This window comes from Melanerpes formicivorus, unplaced genomic scaffold (assembly GCF_026170545.1).
Source record: "Melanerpes formicivorus ecotype bairdi unplaced genomic scaffold, bMelFor1.0.p_v2 SCAF_3, whole genome shotgun sequence".
Taxonomy (NCBI): domain Eukaryota; kingdom Metazoa; phylum Chordata; class Aves; order Piciformes; family Picidae; genus Melanerpes; species Melanerpes formicivorus.
Window position 1 is genome coordinate 26,498,389 of NW_027142355.1, and position 18,659 is coordinate 26,517,047.

The 18,659-nt window shown below is 48.3% G+C and overlaps 1 protein-coding gene across 1 annotated transcript; it reads left to right on the top strand.

Annotated features, from left to right (window-relative positions):
* Window positions 1-2,107: 2,107 nt before the first annotated feature.
* On the top strand, window positions 2,108-18,151 carry LOC137457298 (neuroepithelial cell-transforming gene 1 protein-like). Its single transcript, XM_068169153.1, has 10 exons — window positions 2,108-2,301; window positions 8,731-8,838; window positions 9,622-9,789; window positions 10,639-10,701; window positions 11,675-11,771; window positions 11,886-11,962; window positions 12,440-12,697; window positions 13,440-13,610; window positions 14,843-15,029; window positions 16,075-18,151. Exons 1-10 carry the CDS (start codon window positions 2,209-2,211, stop codon window positions 16,473-16,475), a joined length of 1,623 nt encoding a protein of 540 aa, XP_068025254.1. The 5' UTR covers window positions 2,108-2,208; the 3' UTR covers window positions 16,476-18,151.
* The last annotated feature ends 508 nt before the right edge of the window (window positions 18,152-18,659 follow it).

An 18,659-nucleotide genomic window follows, 5' to 3' on the forward strand; every position in this document is an offset into this window, starting at 1 on the left:
CTGAAGAGACCTTATAGTGGGCTTTAGCAGCTGAAGAGGGCTAGCTGGAGAGGGATGTTTTACAGGGGTCTGTGGTGATTTAGCAAGGGGCAAGGGTTTGAAACTAGAGCAGGGAAGACTTAGATTAGACACTAGGAAGAAGTCTTTTATTATGAGTTTGATGAGATGCTGGAAGAGGATGCCCAAAGAAGCTGTGGACACCTCATACCTGGAAGTGTTTAAGACCAGGTTAGATGGGGCTCTGAGCAATGGGATCTAGTGAGAGGTGTACCTGCCCATGACAGGGGGGTTGGAATTAGATGATCTTTAGGGTTCCTTCCAACTCGAGCCATTCTGTGATGAAAATGCTGCTGCAAACTCTCTGCCTGTCCCACAGCCTCCACAGTGGGGACCCTCCAAGTGTATCTCCTCCAAGAAGTAGGTTGGTTAGGGCAGGTAGGCAGCAACACAGCCGCTCTCCTATCTCCAAACAAACTGGGTTTATTTTTACCAGCACAAGAGACCTTTTATTTTGGAGATTTGTAGCCATGCCAGGAATAATCTGACTTTGAACAAACAAACACACAAAAATACAAACCCTTTGCATCTACAGCCGGGCCTGCTGGGACAGGCAGCCCCCTTAGAAGAAGGGGAGAGGTTCAACTCAGCCCCTGGCTAGCAGAGCCTTGCCAGCACAACCTCTGAAGCCCAGAGCAGACTTTAAAGCACAGGTCTAGACAAGAAATGTGTTGGGTTTTTTTTTTTGAGCAAGGAGGGTTGAGGCTGGTAAAGAAAACAACTCACAGCAGCAATGATTTATGCTTCAGTGGCAGCAATGAAAGCTGCTGTCAGGAAGATCGTGTCCTATCACCACACCTGGGAGATGGCTTTAGGCAGTGGTGGGTCTCAACACTGCAAGTTCCAGTGAAGAGGGGGGAAAAAAGGGGGGGGGAGGGCAGGTAGGAATCAAGATACATATTTGGCTTTGTCTCTCTTCAGTGCAAATGGTGCAAGCACTGCTCTTTCCAAAACACTTTCCATCATGAGATCATAGAATCATAGAGTGCATCCGTTGGAAGGGACCCTCAAAGGTCACCTTGTCCAACACCCCTGCAATGAGAAGGGACATCTTTAACTACACCAGTTTGCTCAGGGCCCCATAAAGTTAAACCTTGACTGTCTGCAGAGATGGGGCCTCCACCACCTCCCTGGACAACCTGTTCCAGTGTTCCACTACCCTCATATTAAAGAACTTCTTCATAATCATAGAATGGCTTAAAAGATTATCTAGTTCCAACCCCTGTGCCATGGGCAAGGACACCTCCCACTAAACCAAGTTGCTCAAAGCCTCATTTAGCCTGGTCTTAAATGCTTCCAGGGATGAGGCATCCACAACTTCTTTGGGCACCCTGTTGCAGTGTCTCACCACCCTCATAGTGAAGAGCTTGTTCCTCATGTCCAACCTAAATCTACCCTTCTCTAGTTAAAAGCATTGCTCCTCATTACTACACACCTAATATGTGATGGAACATTTCCCTCCGCTCTCAGTGGCTGCCTCTATTGCCTTGCCTTGAAGTAGGGCCTCTCAGAAGTCCTATTTTGGGGGGAGTTCAGGAGGAAATTGTTGGAGAACAATCATAGGATTGGTTAGTCTTCAGAAGAGGAAGCTGAGGGGAGGCCTCATGACTATACAAGTCAGGAGGTTAGAATGAGGTAGGGAAAAGTCTCTTCTCCCTAGTGATACAACGAGAGGAAATAGCCTGAAATTGTGCCAGGGAGGTTTAGGTTAGATATGAGGAACAATTTCTTTGCTGCAAGAGTGGTCAGGCATTGGAACAGGCTGCCCAGGGAGGTCACCATCCCTGGAGGTGTTTAAGAAACGTGTGACCATGGCACTTTGGGTTTAATGGCTGTGGTGGTGTTGGGTTGACGATCGGTTGATGATCCTGGAGGTCTTTTCCAACCAAAAATTCTATGACTCTGCCTGTGAAATAAGCGGCCCGGCGAGCCTCACGGCTTCGCTCCCAGCGATTGAGGCGGGGCTTACAGCATAAGGGGCGTGGTTTCCCCTGGTCGGGCGTGGTTTCCTCGATAGCCCCGCCCCCGAGCGTGAGGTCGGAGCGCGGCGAGCGGCGGCCGCAGAGCGGTGATGAGCGAGGGCTGAGGCGGCCGCGCTGAAGGCTTCGGGGAGGGGTGGGGGGAGAGAAGAGCCGCCGGTGAGCGGTGACCATGGTGGCTCACGATGAGCTCGGGGGATTGCTCCCCATCAAAAGGACTATCCGGGTGATCGATGCGCAGAATCAGTCCTTCAGGGAGCAGGAGGTGAGGAGGAGAGGGGGGAAATTTCGGGGGGGAAAGGGGTGGTCTTGGGAGACTGTACCTTCCCGCCTTTTGCGCCTGTGGTGAGGTGGATGTGCTGGCCCAGGAATGAGGTGCAGGCAGCGATTTGGACGAAAACTCAATTTTCCTTTGAAAGTCCAATGTGTAATCTCTGGAGTAGTGGTAGCAGGGAGCCGAAGCCAAGCCCAGCACCTCGCTGAGCCGCCCCTGCACCTCTCAGCGGGGTCCCCATTAAAAACCTGCCTGTTGCTCTCTCTCCTTTTTCCACTGACCGGGTTTTTCCGACGTAGGGCTTTTGTTTGCTGCATAGCCCCTCCTTAAAAGTAATAATCATGGGTGTTGGTTGGAGTTTTGAGGATTTTTCTCTTTTGGTGGTGGTGGGGTGGGGGGAAGTGTTGTTTTCATCTGTTGTTATGTAGATGAGAATAATTGCAGTGTTCGCATGCCTCCTGCTGAGACAGAAGGCAGAAGTTCAGCAGCCAGGTAGGGACTGGCTGTCCTGGGCAGGGTTATATGGCTGAGATTAGCAGTGAGATGAGGAAAAGTTTGAAAAAACAAAAATAGGTGGTTCCAGACATCTCTGGGGTTTGAGGCCTTTGTGTTGCCAGCCTCTTAAAAAGTCCTGGCTTTAAAACAGCCAGACTTGGGCAATCTCATTGTGGAAAAGGGAAACCAGATGTTGGGAGAGAAATAACATAAACCAGATCTCCCAAAGGAGAGTAAATCAACTCTAATTCTCCAAGTATGTCTTTTCTGTAGGGTAGAACGAGCATGTTGGGTGTCATAGAAAGGTTTGGATTGGAAGGTGCCTTTAAAGGTCATCTAATCCAGCGCCCCTGCCGTGAGCAGGGACATCTTCAACTACAGCTGGTTTCTTAGTCTCAGACAAACTGACCTGCAGTGCTTCCAGGGTTGGGGCATCTACCACTTCTTTGGGCAACCTGGGACAGCATTTCACCACCTTCATTGTAAGGTTAAACTTTGGGTCCGGGCTTGAGTACTGACTGCTCAGCCAACGCTCCTATCAGTGCTAAGTACTGAGTTGCTATCAAGAGCCACTGCAGTAATCAGCACAGTGTGAGGCCAGATTTCACACTGGGTGGTAAACAGCCTGTTGAATTTGAGAAAGAAGGTTGTCATCTCTATACCAACGTGTCAAGCCAGAGCTTGGTTGCTCAATTTGAGTGCAGACAGCCGTTTTCAGCAGAGCTTGAGGTTCAGCAAGCTCTGTGCACGTGAGTGTTAAGATAATCAGTTGACAGTTTCTGGCAGGAATTACTCAAGCCGGTGACTAAAATCCCTTTTTGCTTATTTGGCTTAACAGGAGAAGTTTCGTTATGCATGGCTTTTGGATTTGTCACCTTATTTGTATGCCTTGGTCTGTGAGTGGCACGTAGAACGTTGCTCTCTAGTAAGTGACCCTTGTAAAACCACTAATTATTACCTAGCACAGGGGGAAAGGTTTGTAGGTGTGTGTGCTGCTAGTGGAAAGTGTTCCTTGCTCAACAGCAGAGCCTGGTTTCTATCAAGCAGCAAAGATGCAGACCTTTCACAGTGTGAAGAGTTAACCTGAACTCTAACTCTTGACTAGCGTTAAGTCTTCCCTGCCAGCTGAGGCACCCGGGCACAAATATAGCTTTTGTGTGTATGTTTATGTTGTATCTGCTTTTCATAAAGAGTCCCCTGGTTAAAAATACATCAATTGTAATCTGAATGGAAGCAAGAAGTGCCGCTGAACTCCCAGGGGTTTTAATTATCTGTCAGTGCCATAGTGCTTAACATCTCCAGCTTGGTACAGAAACGTTGCAGACTTCATTCTAATCTGGGCTGCTGTAAGTAATACAGTGTGGAGACAGGCTAATCATTGTTTGCAAGAACAGCACTAAAAAAACCCCAAAGCACTGAGCCAAAGTTATCCATAGCATGAACCGCGGCTCAGCTTACAGCCGGCTGAGTTTGACTGTAAGGGGAGTGCATGACCCCAGGCTGAAATGCAGATCTTGGAGGTGAGGTTTCTAAGGAGAAGGGGGTTTGTTCCCCCCTTCCCCGCCTTGGATCAAACAGTATCGCTGGAAGGAGAAGAAAAAAGTTGTTGGGTTTTTTTTTTTGGCAGCCAGGTCTGAGAGCACTTGCAGGACAGAAAGTGGGATTTGTTTCCCTTGAAGAGAGGGGAAATGGCCTTTTGCTCAGCTGAATTTACAGCGCACAGACGTTTTTCTCTTGGCTGAACACCCCAGGGAGCACATCGTGTCTACAGACGGCGCTCGGGTCGTGCCAATCTGTGTGAAATTCCTCCCTCCGGAGCAGAGGAGCTCTGCTCCCACTTGAGGAAAGCAGTGACTTCTGCTCCAAGCCTGCTTTTGCAGATCTCGGAACATATCAACTGTTCAGAAAAGCAGTGATTTATAACCCCAGGGAGCCCCTTTGCTCCGCCTGTCCCCAGTGCCGAGGCAGGAATGCCTCCTGACAGACCCTGTACGTGTGCATGTGTCACTTCAGCCCTGCACAGATGTGCTAGGAAGGCATCCACACATGTCCCTCTGCACACAGGGTGTCATTGTATCTCCTCCCTGGAATAGGCCATGGAGTTGATCCTTCGACAGCAAGCTGCAAAGACTGCACAAGTCTTTGCGGAGATTCTTTGAGATTCTAGCTCATAGAATAGAGTCACAGAATCACTTTCATTGGAAAAGACCTTAAAGTCCAACCATTCTCTATCTCTACCCATTCTGGTGCTAAACCATATCCCTCAGTACCACATCTTTGTGGCATTTAAACACCTCCAGGAATGGTGAATCGACCACCTCCCAGGGAATCCTGTTCCAGTGTTTGAGAATCCTTTCAGTGTAGAAGTTTCCTCTAATGTCCAGTCCTCCCATGATGCAACTTGAGGCTGTTTCCTCTTATCATTTGTTGCTAGGGAGAAGAGACCAACACCCACCTCACCCCAACCTCCTTTCAGGGAGTTGTAGATAGCTGAGGTCTCCCTTCAGCCTCCTTTTCTCCAGGCTGAAAAATGCCAGTTCCCTCAGCTGCTCTGCATAAGACCTGTTCTCCAGACCCTTCACCAGGTTCATTACCCTTCTCTGGACCTGCTCCAGCACCTCAATTTGTTTCTTTAAAGCACTGAGGTTTCTTGCTATTCATTTTCAGTGTCACCTTTTTCTTTTCCACACTATTTATATCACAGAGCTATGTGTGGTTTATGTCTGTATTTTCTGCTTACATTCCTGCTGTTTCTTAAGCTTGTTTTGGCCTGTGTCCCTTATTCTAGCACACTGATGTATGTTTTTCTAGAAGCAAAAAACACCCATCCTTTTCCTTCATTTCAGAAATGTCTGTAACTAGTCAACATTGCCTTGTCTAATTTTAAGCCCAGCCTAACTTCCCAGCCTTCTGCATAATCATTTTCCTGACAGGCTCTCTCTTGGTTGGCAAAAGAAAGAAGCAACCATAGTATTTCCCATGATGTATCAAATCCAGCTGAGCACTGAGGTCTCATGTTGGGGACACTAAGGTGCTGGAACATGTGCAGAGAAGGGCAACAAAGCTGGTGAAGGGTCTAGTGAACAAAGTCTTGTGAGGAAACTGGGGTTGTTTAGTCTGATAGAGGAGGCTGAGGGGAGACCTCGCTGCTCTCTACAACTCCCTGAAAGGAGACTGGAGTGAGGTGGGGATTGGTCTCTTGTCCCTAGTATCCAGTGATAGGACAAAAGGAAATGGCCACAGATTGTGCCAGGAAAGGTTTAGGTTGGGTATTAGGAAAAATTTCTGCAGTGCAAGAGTGGTCAGGCATTGGAGCAGGCTGCCCAGGGAAGTGGTGGAGTCACCATCCCTGGAGACACATGGATATGGCACTTTGGGACATGGTTTAATGACCACAGTGGTGTTAGGTTGATGGTTGGACTTAATGATTTTAGCAGTCTTTGCCAACCAAACCCATTCTATCACACTCCATTACAGCTTTTCCCCATTCCTATATTACCCCCCTAGACCTTTCAAACACAGCTTGGAGCAGGCTTTGTGCCGTGCCAAGAGGTCTTTCTGTTCTGCATCACTCATAAATTGCTTCTTTTCATGTTTCCCCTCCCCTGCAACTCTGAAGGCTTCATTCATGTGAGCTCACCTCCCCTGTTGCTTAACGCAGCATGTAGGCAGGCAGACAGCCACTCCTCGGGTCATGTTGCTGAAATCAGATCTTGCACAGGGAGCTTTTCTGCTTCCTCAGTCTCAGGACTGGAATCCAGCTCTCTGTGTGCCTATTACCCCTTTTTTGGCTTTCAGCATCTGTCACTTCTGTTGCTCCACAGAAGTAAAGGGTTGGGACACCTCATCTTGCAATTTCAGGCTGGAAATAGAGACAGGGAAAGCTTGTCCTACGCAATCTTTAACTTCTAGCCTTTGGAAAAGAGCAGGGACTCAGCTATAATTAACCAGAAATGCCTAGTAAGCCTTTACTAACATTTCTACTGAGAAGTGCTCAAAAACAGAGGCTGCTTCATCAGAATTTCATGCTAAGAAGCTTTCTTGTGACGATGAGTCACATCCAACCATCTGCCAGATGTTTAAGAGCAACAGGGCACCTCATCTAGCTTTAAGCTCTGAGCCCATCCCTTCCTGGCCATCCCATGGTGCCCACCTTTCCTGTACAGTCCTTAAAACATACTAATTTGGGTGTGAAATGGATAGGATTCCCAGCATGATGACAATCTCCAGCAGGCTCCAGCAGCAGATGCACCTCACCTGAGGTGAGGACAGGCTGAAAGAGTTTGGGTCGTTCAGCCTGGAGAAGAGAAGGCTCTGGTGAGACCTTAGAGCAGCCTTCCAGTATTGGAGCGAGCCTCTAGGAGAGCTGGAGAGGGACTTTTATGAAGGCATGGTGTGGCAGGATGAAGGGTAATGGCTTCACACTGGAAGAAGATCAATTTAGATTAGACATTAAGAGGAAGTTCTTCCCCATGAGGGCAGTGAGGCACTGGAACAGGTTGCTCAGAGAAGTTGTGGAGGCTTCAAGCCTAGAAGCGTTCAAAGCCAGGTTGGATGTGGCCTTCAGCAGCCTGGTCTAGTAGGAGGTGGCCCTGCCAATAGCAGGGAGATCCAAACTAGATGATCTTTATGGTGCCCTCCAACCCAAACCATTCTATGAAGATGTTAAAACTTGATCTGAGCTTAAGCAGCAGGTTTTTGTGGGGCATTTCCTCTTTCCTGGCAGCATTTTGGTCAGGACAGAACTGAAAATGCTCTAGGCTCGGGGATTAGTAATGTAGAAAAGCAGAAGCTCTTATCTTTCAAATCTAAACAATGTGTAGGAAAAATTATGATGGCTTGGTGGGGGGTCGAGAAGAGGGAGGAGGAGGAGGAAGCTTTGTAAACTGAAGGTTTTAAACTTGATCCACTTTGTGTGTGCATTTCACTTGCAGGAATGTTCAGCATGTGGTCATTTGCTGTTTGTTATAATAGCTGCTGAGGCCATCCTGGGCTTCAACTGCTACTTTTCTCTCCAAAATAAAATTAAAATGGAAAAACACATTCTTTCTACAGAGGAAAACATGGTAAAATAGGGGAGATCACAGCTCCATCTTTAGATGACAGTCACTTGTTTTAAATGCAGAGGAAAATGCCTCAGTCTATTTCTGTGCAGAGCCTAACGGTCCCAGTTGAAGCCCTGTTTTGATTTCTGACTGGTGTGGGTGTTATCTTACCTCTTTTACCCTGGGCAAAGTCTCCGAAGTTTAATTGCAGCCTTGAAGTTCAGACAAATATTTACAGCCTCAGCTTTCCTTTCAAGATGAATGACTGCTTCAGAACATTCTCTGTGCTGCATTTCCCACTCCTTAAGTGGGCTCATGCTTTTTAAAACTGCCTGAGCCACTTGAGAAATTAATCATAAAACCATTTCAGTTGGAAAAGACCTTTAAGATCACCAAGTCCAACCATTCTCTAATTCTACCAAGTCTGGTGCTCAGCACCATGTCCTGCAGCTTTTCAGCACGTTCAGGGATGGGGATTCAGCTGCCTCCCTGGGGAGCCTGTTCCAGTGTCTGAGAACCCTTTCAGTGAAGAAGTTTCTTCTCCTATCCAATCTACATCTCTCTTGGTGCAACTTGAGACCATTTCCTTTTGTCCTACCACTTGTTACTAGGGCTTCAACCTCCTTTCAGGGAGTTGTGGAGAGCCAAGTGATCTCCCCTCAGCCTCCTTTTCTCCAGGCTGAACAACTCCAGGTCCCTCAAGCTGTTCCTCACAAGACTTCATTGCCCTTCTCTGGACCCTCTCCACTACCTCAGTGTCTTTTTTTTGTAGTCACAACCCCAAACCTGAACCCAGCATTCAAGGTTCTGAGTAGCAGGGGACAAAAGGGACAAGGTGAAAGTCACAGGCCATCTGATTTGTTCTCTGCTTTGTTGACAGGAGCCAAGCAATAAGCGGGTTCGGCCGCTGTCACGGGTCACATCCCTGGCCAACTTGATCTCTCCTGTCAGAAATGGTGCAGTTCGGCGCTTCGGGCAGACAATACAGGTAAAAACCAGGAACTTCTGGTCCTCAGAGCCTAGAAATACAGGGAAGGTGCTGCCTGTATGGTGGTGTTAAAGCAGGCACTGAGATCTTAAAACATCCCTTGAAAATCCACTCTATGGTTTGTGCAAGCACAGAAAGCTTGATTGGGATGTGGGGATGAGTTCAGGAGTTCAGAGGTGATTCACTAGATAAACAGGTTACTGAAAGTTTAAGCAGTAACAACAATCAACTGATTCAGATAAGGAGAACGAGTTGATAAAACTATACCAGTACTTGAGATACATGTGTTGGAGCATGTGCTTCAGGGTGAACTGCTCTTGCTGTGCAGTGAGGTAAGAGAAGTGTTATCCCAGGGACTCCTTACCCTACACGTGCAGATAAAACAGGTTCTGTGTCTGGCTTTTAGTAACACTGCTAATGGTGAGAGCAAAGTTCAAGTAGCTCCTGATTAGCCCCGTTCTAGGTAGAGTTATGATCCTGCTTTATTGACTTCCTCATACCTTGGAAATAGAGCCAAACTTTACCTCCTCCCGAGGGCTGCTGTTGGATGCGTGCGGGTGAGGCTCAGGGCAGAGCTTGCCAACCACTGGCCTCTCTCAGCAGCTTGATTAAAGTGTTCCTTTATCTAAGGAAAAGTGTCTGGGTGTGTTTTCCTGCCCTGCACAGCAGGAGAGGATGAAGGGTTGGGAGGGGTATGGTTAATACTACAAGACTTCTGAAATGTTTTCCCTGCAGATTTATTTATTTTCTAACAGATTGTTATGTTTGTTCTACTCCCTTTAGTCATTCACCCTTCGCAGCGACAGCAAATCCCCTGCCTGCGCCCAGAAGCCATGCAGCAGGTCTGCTGCTCCGACTCCTCCTAAGCGAAGGAACAGCGTGCTCTGGTCTGAGATGTTAGATGTCAACATGAAAGAGTCCTTGAGCACCAAAGAAATCAAGCGCCAGGAGGTAGGAGAATCACAGAATGTTAGGGGTTGGAAGGGACCTCGAAAGATCATCCAGTCCAACCCCCCCTGCCAGAGCAGGGGAAGGGCTACAGCAGGTCTGGGAAAGGCAGCCAAGGCCTTGGCTTGTGCCATGTGCTTGGCAGGGAAGAGAGCAATGAAAATTTGTGGGTGACTTGATCTTCCTGTGCACCTTCACTAGATTTATTTGTGCCCTGGGCATGGGAAAAGGTAGGCTTGTCTCTCCTGAGTCACTAGGGAGCTCGTCTCCGCAGTTTGACCCTTCAGAGATGCCAAACTCTTTGCGTGGGGGTGCTCAGCATTTCTGAAATGCGAGCCCCGGCCGCGCTGGTTGCTTTGCAGCAGCCCCAGAGTGGAGCTCCTTGTAAAGCCAGCTGTCTTTCCCTCAAAGCTCTTGACAACTGGTTGAAAGCCAAACAGCAAGGCCTTGGCTTGCCTTTTTTCCTGCAGTTCTTAGACAAATCTTCTAGTGACAACACAGAAGCTGACTAAAGACGCCTGGGATTTGACCTCTGAGGGTTTTCTGGGGTTTGGGGTTTTTTGTACTGGCCTGTGTTAAAAGCTGTGATTTAGAAGGGGCTAATATTTAATTTGGCTCGTGCACGAGCCTTGGAGCTTTCACACACTTGTAAGTGATGTTGCTTTCTGGGAGCTGGGAAAGGCAGCAGATTTACTTGAGATGGTGGTGTCCAGGTGCCATGATTTCAGATGGCAAAAGCCCCTATTCAGGCTGCAGAGACAGGATGTACATTATGTGAGCCTTCTGAAAGGCTCTTTCAGAAGAAGGCTGGGGTTAAAAATCACTCTCCATTCTTTATCCCTGTCCCCACAGGCAATCTATGAGATGTCCAGGGGAGAACAGGACTTAATTGAGGACCTGAAGCTTGCCAGAAAGGTGAGTAGTGTCTTTTTTCCTGCAGTCATTGTGGCCAGCAGGACTAGGGAAGGGATTGTCCCCCTGGACTGGGCACTGGTGTGTCCACACCTCAAATACTGGGTTTAGTTTCAGGGCACACACTCCAAGAAGGACACTGAGGTGCTGGAGTGTGTCCAGAACAGGACAATAAAGCTGGTGAAGGGTCTGGAGAACAGGTCTTAAAAGGAATGGCTAAGGAAACTGGGATTGTTCAGTCTGGAGAAAAGGAGGCTGAGGGGAGATCTTATTGCTCTCAACATCTCCCTGAAAGGATGTTGGAGTGAGGTTGGGTTGGTTTGTTTCCCTAGTGTCAGGTGATAAAACAAGAGGAAATGGCCTCAAATTGCACCAGGGGATGTTTAGATTTGATATCAGGGAAAATTTCTTTACTGAAATTTACAGGCATTGGAATCAGTTATCCAGAGAGGTGGTGGAGCTACTGTCCATGGATTTGTTCCAGAAATGCATGGACTTGGCACCTTGGAACATGGTGGTCTTAGGTTGATGGTGGGACTGATGTTCTTGGAGGTCTTCTCCAACCAAAACAGTTCTGTGATTCTGGTTTACAGATAATAATGAACTTCCTTTGCACCTCCACATGTGACATAGCAGCTTTAAGAGGCCCAGAACCCACACTGGGAAAGCTGGCCTGGAAAGTTGACCTCTACTGGTTGATTTGGTTGCAGCAAACCCATCAAAAAGAGGACTGTGTTTTGCAGTCCTGCAGAGCTGACTGGGGAACCACTCTCCTAGCTGAGAACAGTTCAGGCAGGAAAGTCCTTTTCATTTGAAGGCCTTGATGCCTTCATACAACAGTGACTGTTTTAGTGATCACAGTGGATGTTCCTGTTGGCTTCACTTCCTGTCTGTCTAAACATCCCCTGGTATTTAAATGTTGTCAGCTTTTGGCTGGGGGATTTGAAGATAGTGTAACACCAGTGTTCTTTGGCAGGCCTATCACGATCCCATGCTGAAACTCTCTATCATGTCTGAGGAAGAGCTCACCCACATATTTGGGGACTTGGATTCTTACATTCCTCTGCATGAAGGTAAGAGCAGCTGGCTCATTCTCACCTGTGATGCTGACTAACTCTGTGCCTTCTCACATTAGAACATCTTGCTGGGGCATCGCTGCAATTTTGATTTCTGTGTTTCAATTCCAGACTTGTTGGCAAGTTTAGGAGAAGCAACCAACCCAGATGGAACAGTGGAGCAGATTGGGCCCATTCTTGTGAAGTGGGTGAGTACATAACTTGGAGACAACTGGATGAAAATAAGCTTCAGGAACATTTAAACTTAGTAGCCAAATATCCCTGGGCTCTTGTGGCCTTGAGCAAAACGATTGACCCGGAAATCCTGGCTCCACTGAAAACAATGGGTCTCTGTCAGCTGTAATGGGCCACCATTTCACCCTGGGGCCTTGGTGTGACTGCAGTGATTTGCTGATTTACGTTGGCACCGTCTCTGTCTTCTGGACTGTTTGTCACTACTGTGATTTGAGTGGTGTTATCACTGTTGATCTCAAACATCTGAACTTCAGAGGCCCTGCACCAGGGTGCCCTTGTTCTCCTCACAAAAGACTGATGAGTCTGTTAGCTTCTTTGAGTGGGCAGAGTATCACAGTAAGGGAAGTGGAACTCCCAGGCTTGACATGTCCATGTGATTTGCTTTCCTTATATGGAATCTGACTCTTGGATATTCTTCTGTTCTCCTGCAGTTACCACGGCTCCATGCCTATAAAGGTTATTGTAGCAATCAGCTGGCAGCCAAAGCACTTCTGGATCAGAAGAAGCAGGACCGCAGAGTGCAGGACTTCCTTCAGCGCTGCCTCGAGTCTCCCTTCAGCCGCAAGCTAGACCTCTGGAGCTTCTTGGACATCCCTCGAAGCCGACTGGTCAAGTACCCACTGCTCCTGAAAGAGATCCTGAGGCACACTCCCAAAGACCATCCTGATATCCAGATTCTGGAAGAAGCCGTAAGTAATAGCGATGTTATGATCCCTGTTCCAACTTTAGCATGTGGTCCTGGAGGTCCAGAAAGCTTTCTGAAACCCTCAGCAATTTCATGGGGTAGTTTTCTTGATGGACACAAACCTGTGACTATAAACCTTTGTGAAAGCAAGTGAGAGATCCCATGGACTCCATCGTTTGGAGTTCTTTAATAGCTCTTACCAGGAAGGAGTGAATCAAGAAAAATGTGTCCAGTGTTGGGCTCCCCAATTCAAGGCAGGGATCTACTGGAGGGAATCCAATGGAGAGCCACACGGATTACTGGGGAGTTGAACCTCTCTCCTGTGAAGAAAGGTGGAGAGGCCTGGGCCTGTTCAGTCTGCAGAAGAGAAGGCTGAGAGGAGATTTTATTAACATCTATAATATCTGAGGGGTGGGTGTCAGGATGAAGGTGATGGTCTCTTCCTATGGTGCCCAGTAATAGGACAAGGAATAATGGGTATAAGCTGGAACACAGGAGGTTCCACCTCAACTTGAGGAGAAACTTCTTTCCTGTGAGGGTGTTATCAGTGTAACAGGCTACCTAGAGAGACTGTGGAGTCTCCTTCTCTGAAGATTTTCAAAACCCACCTGGACACCTTCTGGTGTGATCTAGGTGACCCTGCTTTGGCAGGATCTCTGTAGAGCTCCCTTCCAACCCCTAACATTCCCTGATTCTACACAAGCTAAGGTCCCCATTTAATGCTTCATGAACGTTTTACTTTATAGATATCTATAATCCAAGGAGTCCTGTCTGACATCAACCTGAAGAAGGGGGAGTCAGAGTGCCAGTACTACATTGACAAGCTGGAGTACCTGGATGAGAAGCAGAAGGACCCAAGGATTGAAGGCAGCAAAGCTTTACTGTGCCACGGGGAGCTGAAGAATAAAAATGGACATGTAAGTCCCTTGGGTTCAGGGTAATTAATCCTCAGGTTTGAAAACCTCCCCTCAGAGGTTGTTCAAACTGTTTGTTAGAGCAGGAGCAAGAGCTCTTTCCATCTTTAGGATTAGTTTAGACAATTAGCTAAATATAAAAAGCAGAAAAGAAAGCACCTGATGGCAGTCTGCATTTCAGGGTGTAAGGGAAAGTTTCCCACTGACAGATTTACAATTGGACCTTCAGAAGCTGGAAAATAATTAGCCCTAAATTACCATCCAAAGTGTGCTTCGTGCCCCGGCACTCCATCAAAAGGGATTTCCTGCTGGCTGTTTACTTTCAGGTGCTCTGACATTCCCCAGCTTTTCCAAACAAAAGTCTTCCTGCAAAACCTTGTTTGCCTTTGAGCTGCACTGCCAGGAGTTTTATCTCCTGCTGCCTTAGCACTGAAAGACCCTCCTTTACTCCAGAGTATGCTGCTTTTTGTTGGGGCTTGTAGAAGCAGCTTCATTTTCAACATCAGATCTTTTTCTGTTTGTTGGGGTTTTTTTTGGTTGATTGATTGTGTTTTTGTTCAGTTCAGGCATTACACTGCTGCACCTGTGAAGCATTTTTTTGTTGTCAGAAAAGATAGTGAATCATGGAATGGTGTGCGTTGGAAGGGACCTTAAAGATCATAGAGTTCCAACCCCCCTGTCACAGACAGAGATACTTTTCGCTAGACCAGGCCTCATCCAACCTGGCCTTGAACACCTCCAGGGAAAGGACATCCACAGCCTCCCTGGGCAACCTGTTCCAGTGTCTTGCCACCCTCACTGGAAAGAATTTCTTCACAATAGCCAATCTAAATCTCCCCTCTTCCAGCTTCAATCCATTCCCCACTGTCCTATCACTACAAGCCCTTGTAAAAAGTCCATCCCCAGCTTTCTTGTAGCCCACTTCAGATACTTGAGGCCACTATAAGGTCTCCCTGGAGCCTGCTTTGCTCCAGGCTGAACAGCCCAACATACTGCTTCTAATCTTGCTGTTCTTGGCATCTGCAAATCATAACTCACGTTTTAAAGGCTGTTAAACAATAAACCAGCTGATGTAACCCTAGTCTGTGCCACCACTCCCAGGGCCCTAAGGAAACTTGGAAAGTTAACATGGGTGAAACCTGAGATAATGTGGCCTTGAGTCCCAGAGGACATGCAACCTCTTGGGATCCAGAGTACAACACCTTGCTCATATTCAGATGTCTCTTCCTTTGCAGAAACTCTACGTCTTTCTCTTCCAAGACATCCTGGTGTTGACCCGGCCAGTCACTCGCAATGAGCGTCAGGCCTACCAAGTGTACAGGCAGCCCATCCCTGTCCAGGAGCTGATCCTTGAAGACCTGCAGGATGGTGATGTGAAAATGGGAGGGTCCTTCCGAGGAGCTTTTGGCAATTCTGATAAAGGTAAGGACCAAACCAGTTCACCTGTGTGGGTATCCATTTCTGAGGAGAGATTGAGCAACCTGGTCTAGTGGAAGGTGTCCCTGCCCGTGGCAGTGGGGTTGGAACAGATGATCTTTAAGGTCCCTTCCAACCCAAACCATTCCATGAGTCTGTGGTTACACCTGGCCATGGATCCCATAGACTGAGGTTCCTTTGGAAGAGCCTGGATCAACAATAGTGTGGCCAGCAGGACTGGGATTGTTCCTCTGTACTTGGCTGCACCTCAAATCCTCTGTTCAGATTTGGGCTCCTCACTCCAAGAAGGATATTGAGGTGCTGGAGCAGGGCCAGAGAAAGACAACAAGTCTGCTGAAGGGTCTGGAGAACAGGTCTTGTGAGGAGCAGCTGGGGGAGCTGAGTTTGTTCAGCCTGGAGAAGAGGAAGCTGAGAAGAGAACTTCTGGTTCTTTACAGGTCCCTTAAAGCAGGTTGAAGCTAGGCAGAGGTCATTCTCATCTCCCAAGGAACAAGTGATAGGACAGGAAGAAATGTCCTCAAGTTGTGCCAGGGCAGGTTTAAGTCAGACATGAGGACCAGTTTCTTCCCCAGACGGGTTGTCAAGGTCTGCAATAGTCTGCCCAGAGCAGTGACAGAGTCCCCGTCCCCAGAGAGATTTTGAAGCTGTGTAGAAGTGGTGCTGAGGGCCATGGTGTAGTGGTGACCTGGCAGTGCTGGGTTAAGGTTGGATGATCTTACCAGGTCCTTCCTTTCCCACCTAAATGATTCCATGATTCTATGGTATCTGTTAACATCCACCTTCAGGCTGCCCCTGCTGGGCTTTCACTTTATATTTGGTGGCCCTGAACTGCAGCTGGTGCTCAGACTAGAAGACCTCTATTTCCATGTGTCCCTGCTGGCTCGTAGGGCTTTGGCTTCTCTTTTTTGATGGGCGTTTTGAACCCCTTCCCTGAGGCAGAGCAGGGCAGCTCAGGCCATTTGTCTAGCAATGGAATCTCTAAATATTGAGCTAGGACCTGATCTGCCTTTTCCTTCTGTTTACCTTCAAGCTAAAAATATCTTCCGAGTTCGTTTCCAAGATCCCTCTCCGGGCCAGTCCCACACGCTGCAGGCCAACGACGTCTTCCACAAGCAGCAGTGGGTCAACTGCATCCGAACCGCCATCGCTCCCTTCCAGCCAGCCGCCGCCGCCGCCGAGCTGAAGGACCTGCCCGAGCTGAGTGAAGAGTGCGAGGAGAACAACCCCTCTGTGCCCAACGTCAGAGCCCAGCGGAGGCAGTCGGCCATGTCTGGCATCACCGAGATGGAGCTCGATGAAAACACGTCCGAGTGTGGCTCCACCTTGGACTCGGAGGAAACCAAAGGTGCCAAAACCCACAGAACGTCGTCTGGGCACAGGAAAAGCAGGGAGAAGCAGCTGAGTGGGAAGAGGAAAGAAACCTTGGTGTGAAGAACCTGAGGACAAACTGTTTATTTATAAATAACCGTGTACATTTTCCTTCCAACGTGAGCACCCTGGAGTCGCTCTGCTGAATGGGATCTTGGGTTGGTTTTCATGTTGTCATGGCAGCTACCGGTATGCAGCTCGCTGTTGAACTGGAGTCTGTTTTTATACCACCACCACCACACTGAACCTTGGAGTTAGTGCCACAAGAACCCAAACTTTGGGTTCAGAAAGATATCCACAGGTGAGGTTTGAGGCTGGAAAAGTGGAAGGGTTGAGGCTTTGAATCGGGAATGTGAGGATGGGAAGCGGGAACTTGGGTTGTCACCACAAGCCTGGTGGCACCACCTCCCTTTGCAGGGGGGGGTCTGGAAAGTGGGAACTTGGGTTGTCCCCACAAGCCTGGTGGCACCATCTCCCTTTGCAGGGAGGGGTCTGGAAAGTGGGAACTTGGGTTGTCCCCACAAGCCTGGTGGCACCACCTCCCTTTGCAGGGGGCTTTGGCTCAACGCCGCAAGGCTCAGCGCCACAATCCATGTTTTCTTCTCACCTGGTAGAGCACATTTTGCAGTGTGTGGTTGGAATCCACCTTCTTGGAGGTACAAAAGCAGAGCCCAGGTTCAACAGGTTCTTAATTTACCTACTGGAATCTCTCATCTTGGTGTGTCCTTTGTACATTCCTCATTTTTGCTCTTGTAACCTGCCAGGTATTTAAATGTTTGGGTTTGTGTTCTGGGTTTTTTATTAGTTGTTTCGTTTCCAGGTTTTGGGGGGGAGTTCTTTTGGGGTTGTTTGGGGTTTTTTTGGTTGGATTTTTTTTTTTACTTTTGTATTTTGTTGTTGTTGAAACTTGGCTTTTCCTTTCAAGTACTTGATCCTTCCCGCCCTGAGCCCTGCAGGCGGCGTGGGGTTCCTGCCCTCACTCCACAGCTCTGCGGGGCGGCGGGCGAAAGCCGGAGCGTTACGAGCTGATGATGATTGTGAGGAAAACTAACTCTACGTTACCCCTGTGACCATGAGGAACCTAAAACAGCTCGTGGTTGTACGCTCCTGGCCCTACTGAAAGAGAACTGCATTGCCCAAAGCGGGGTTTTAGGAAGGTTGTAGGCACGTTGTAAAGGGTTTGGGGAGGGAGGAGGAGCAGCGGCTAGAATAGCAGGGAGTGAAGGTAGATGTTGTTGTTGTTGTTGTTGTTGTCGATGTTGCCTTTTGGAGATGAAATGCCAAGGAGGCAGGACTGGAGGCAACCAAGGGGTTATTGCATGTGGTAGAAAGGTAGAGAAGAGAAAGAGCTGATGAGGTGTAAGGACAGAGGAGGTAGTGGTTGTAAATACTCATACCGGCAACACTGCCGTGTTCTAGTGGTCCAAAGATAGGTGTGAGAGGTGCCAGCTTGGTAACCAAGCTGTGAAGCATTGTAAGGAACAAAGGGGTGACAGCTTTGAGCACAGACAACAGGTTGTTCCTGTCATTTGACTGGTGGTGACGGGATGAGGACAGCAGTCCCACCCTATCCATCCTTGAGGAGCCATAACTGGTGTGTAAAGGGTTGCGAGTGCCTGTCACCTGCTCAGCCAGTAACGGAAAGGGGGAGAGGGTGGACGTGGACACCAGAGGGTGGTTCTCTGTAAATGTGTTGTACAGCTTCCAGTGCCAAGTACCATTAAATTCTTGACAGCCTCTTGCCTGCCTCCTTTGAATTACTGCCTGGGATGGACAATGTGTTTGTGCCATGGATGCATGGCAGACGGCCTGGGCTCTGCCTGGGCTTCTGACCACACAGCTCACCTTCCACCACTCCAGGTGGTTGTAGCTCACAGGAGGAATCATGGAATTGTTTGGGTTGGAAAAGACCTTAAAGGTTATCAAATCCAACCATTCTCTAATTTTGCCAAGTCCTGATGTCTCTCAGCACCACATCTGCATCTTTTAAGCACCTCCAGGGGTGGGGATTCAACCACCTCCCCGGGGAGCCTATTCCAGTGTTTGAGGACCCTTTCAGTGAAGAAGTTTTGTCTAATGGCCAACCTAAACTTCCCCTGGTACAACTTGAGCCCATTTCCTCTTGACCTGTCACTTGTTCCTTGGGAGAAGAGACTGAGGCCCACTTGGCTTTAGCCTCTTTTCAGGGAGTTGTAGAGAGCCAAAAGGTCTCCCCTCAGCCTCCTTTTCTCCAGGCTGAACAACCAC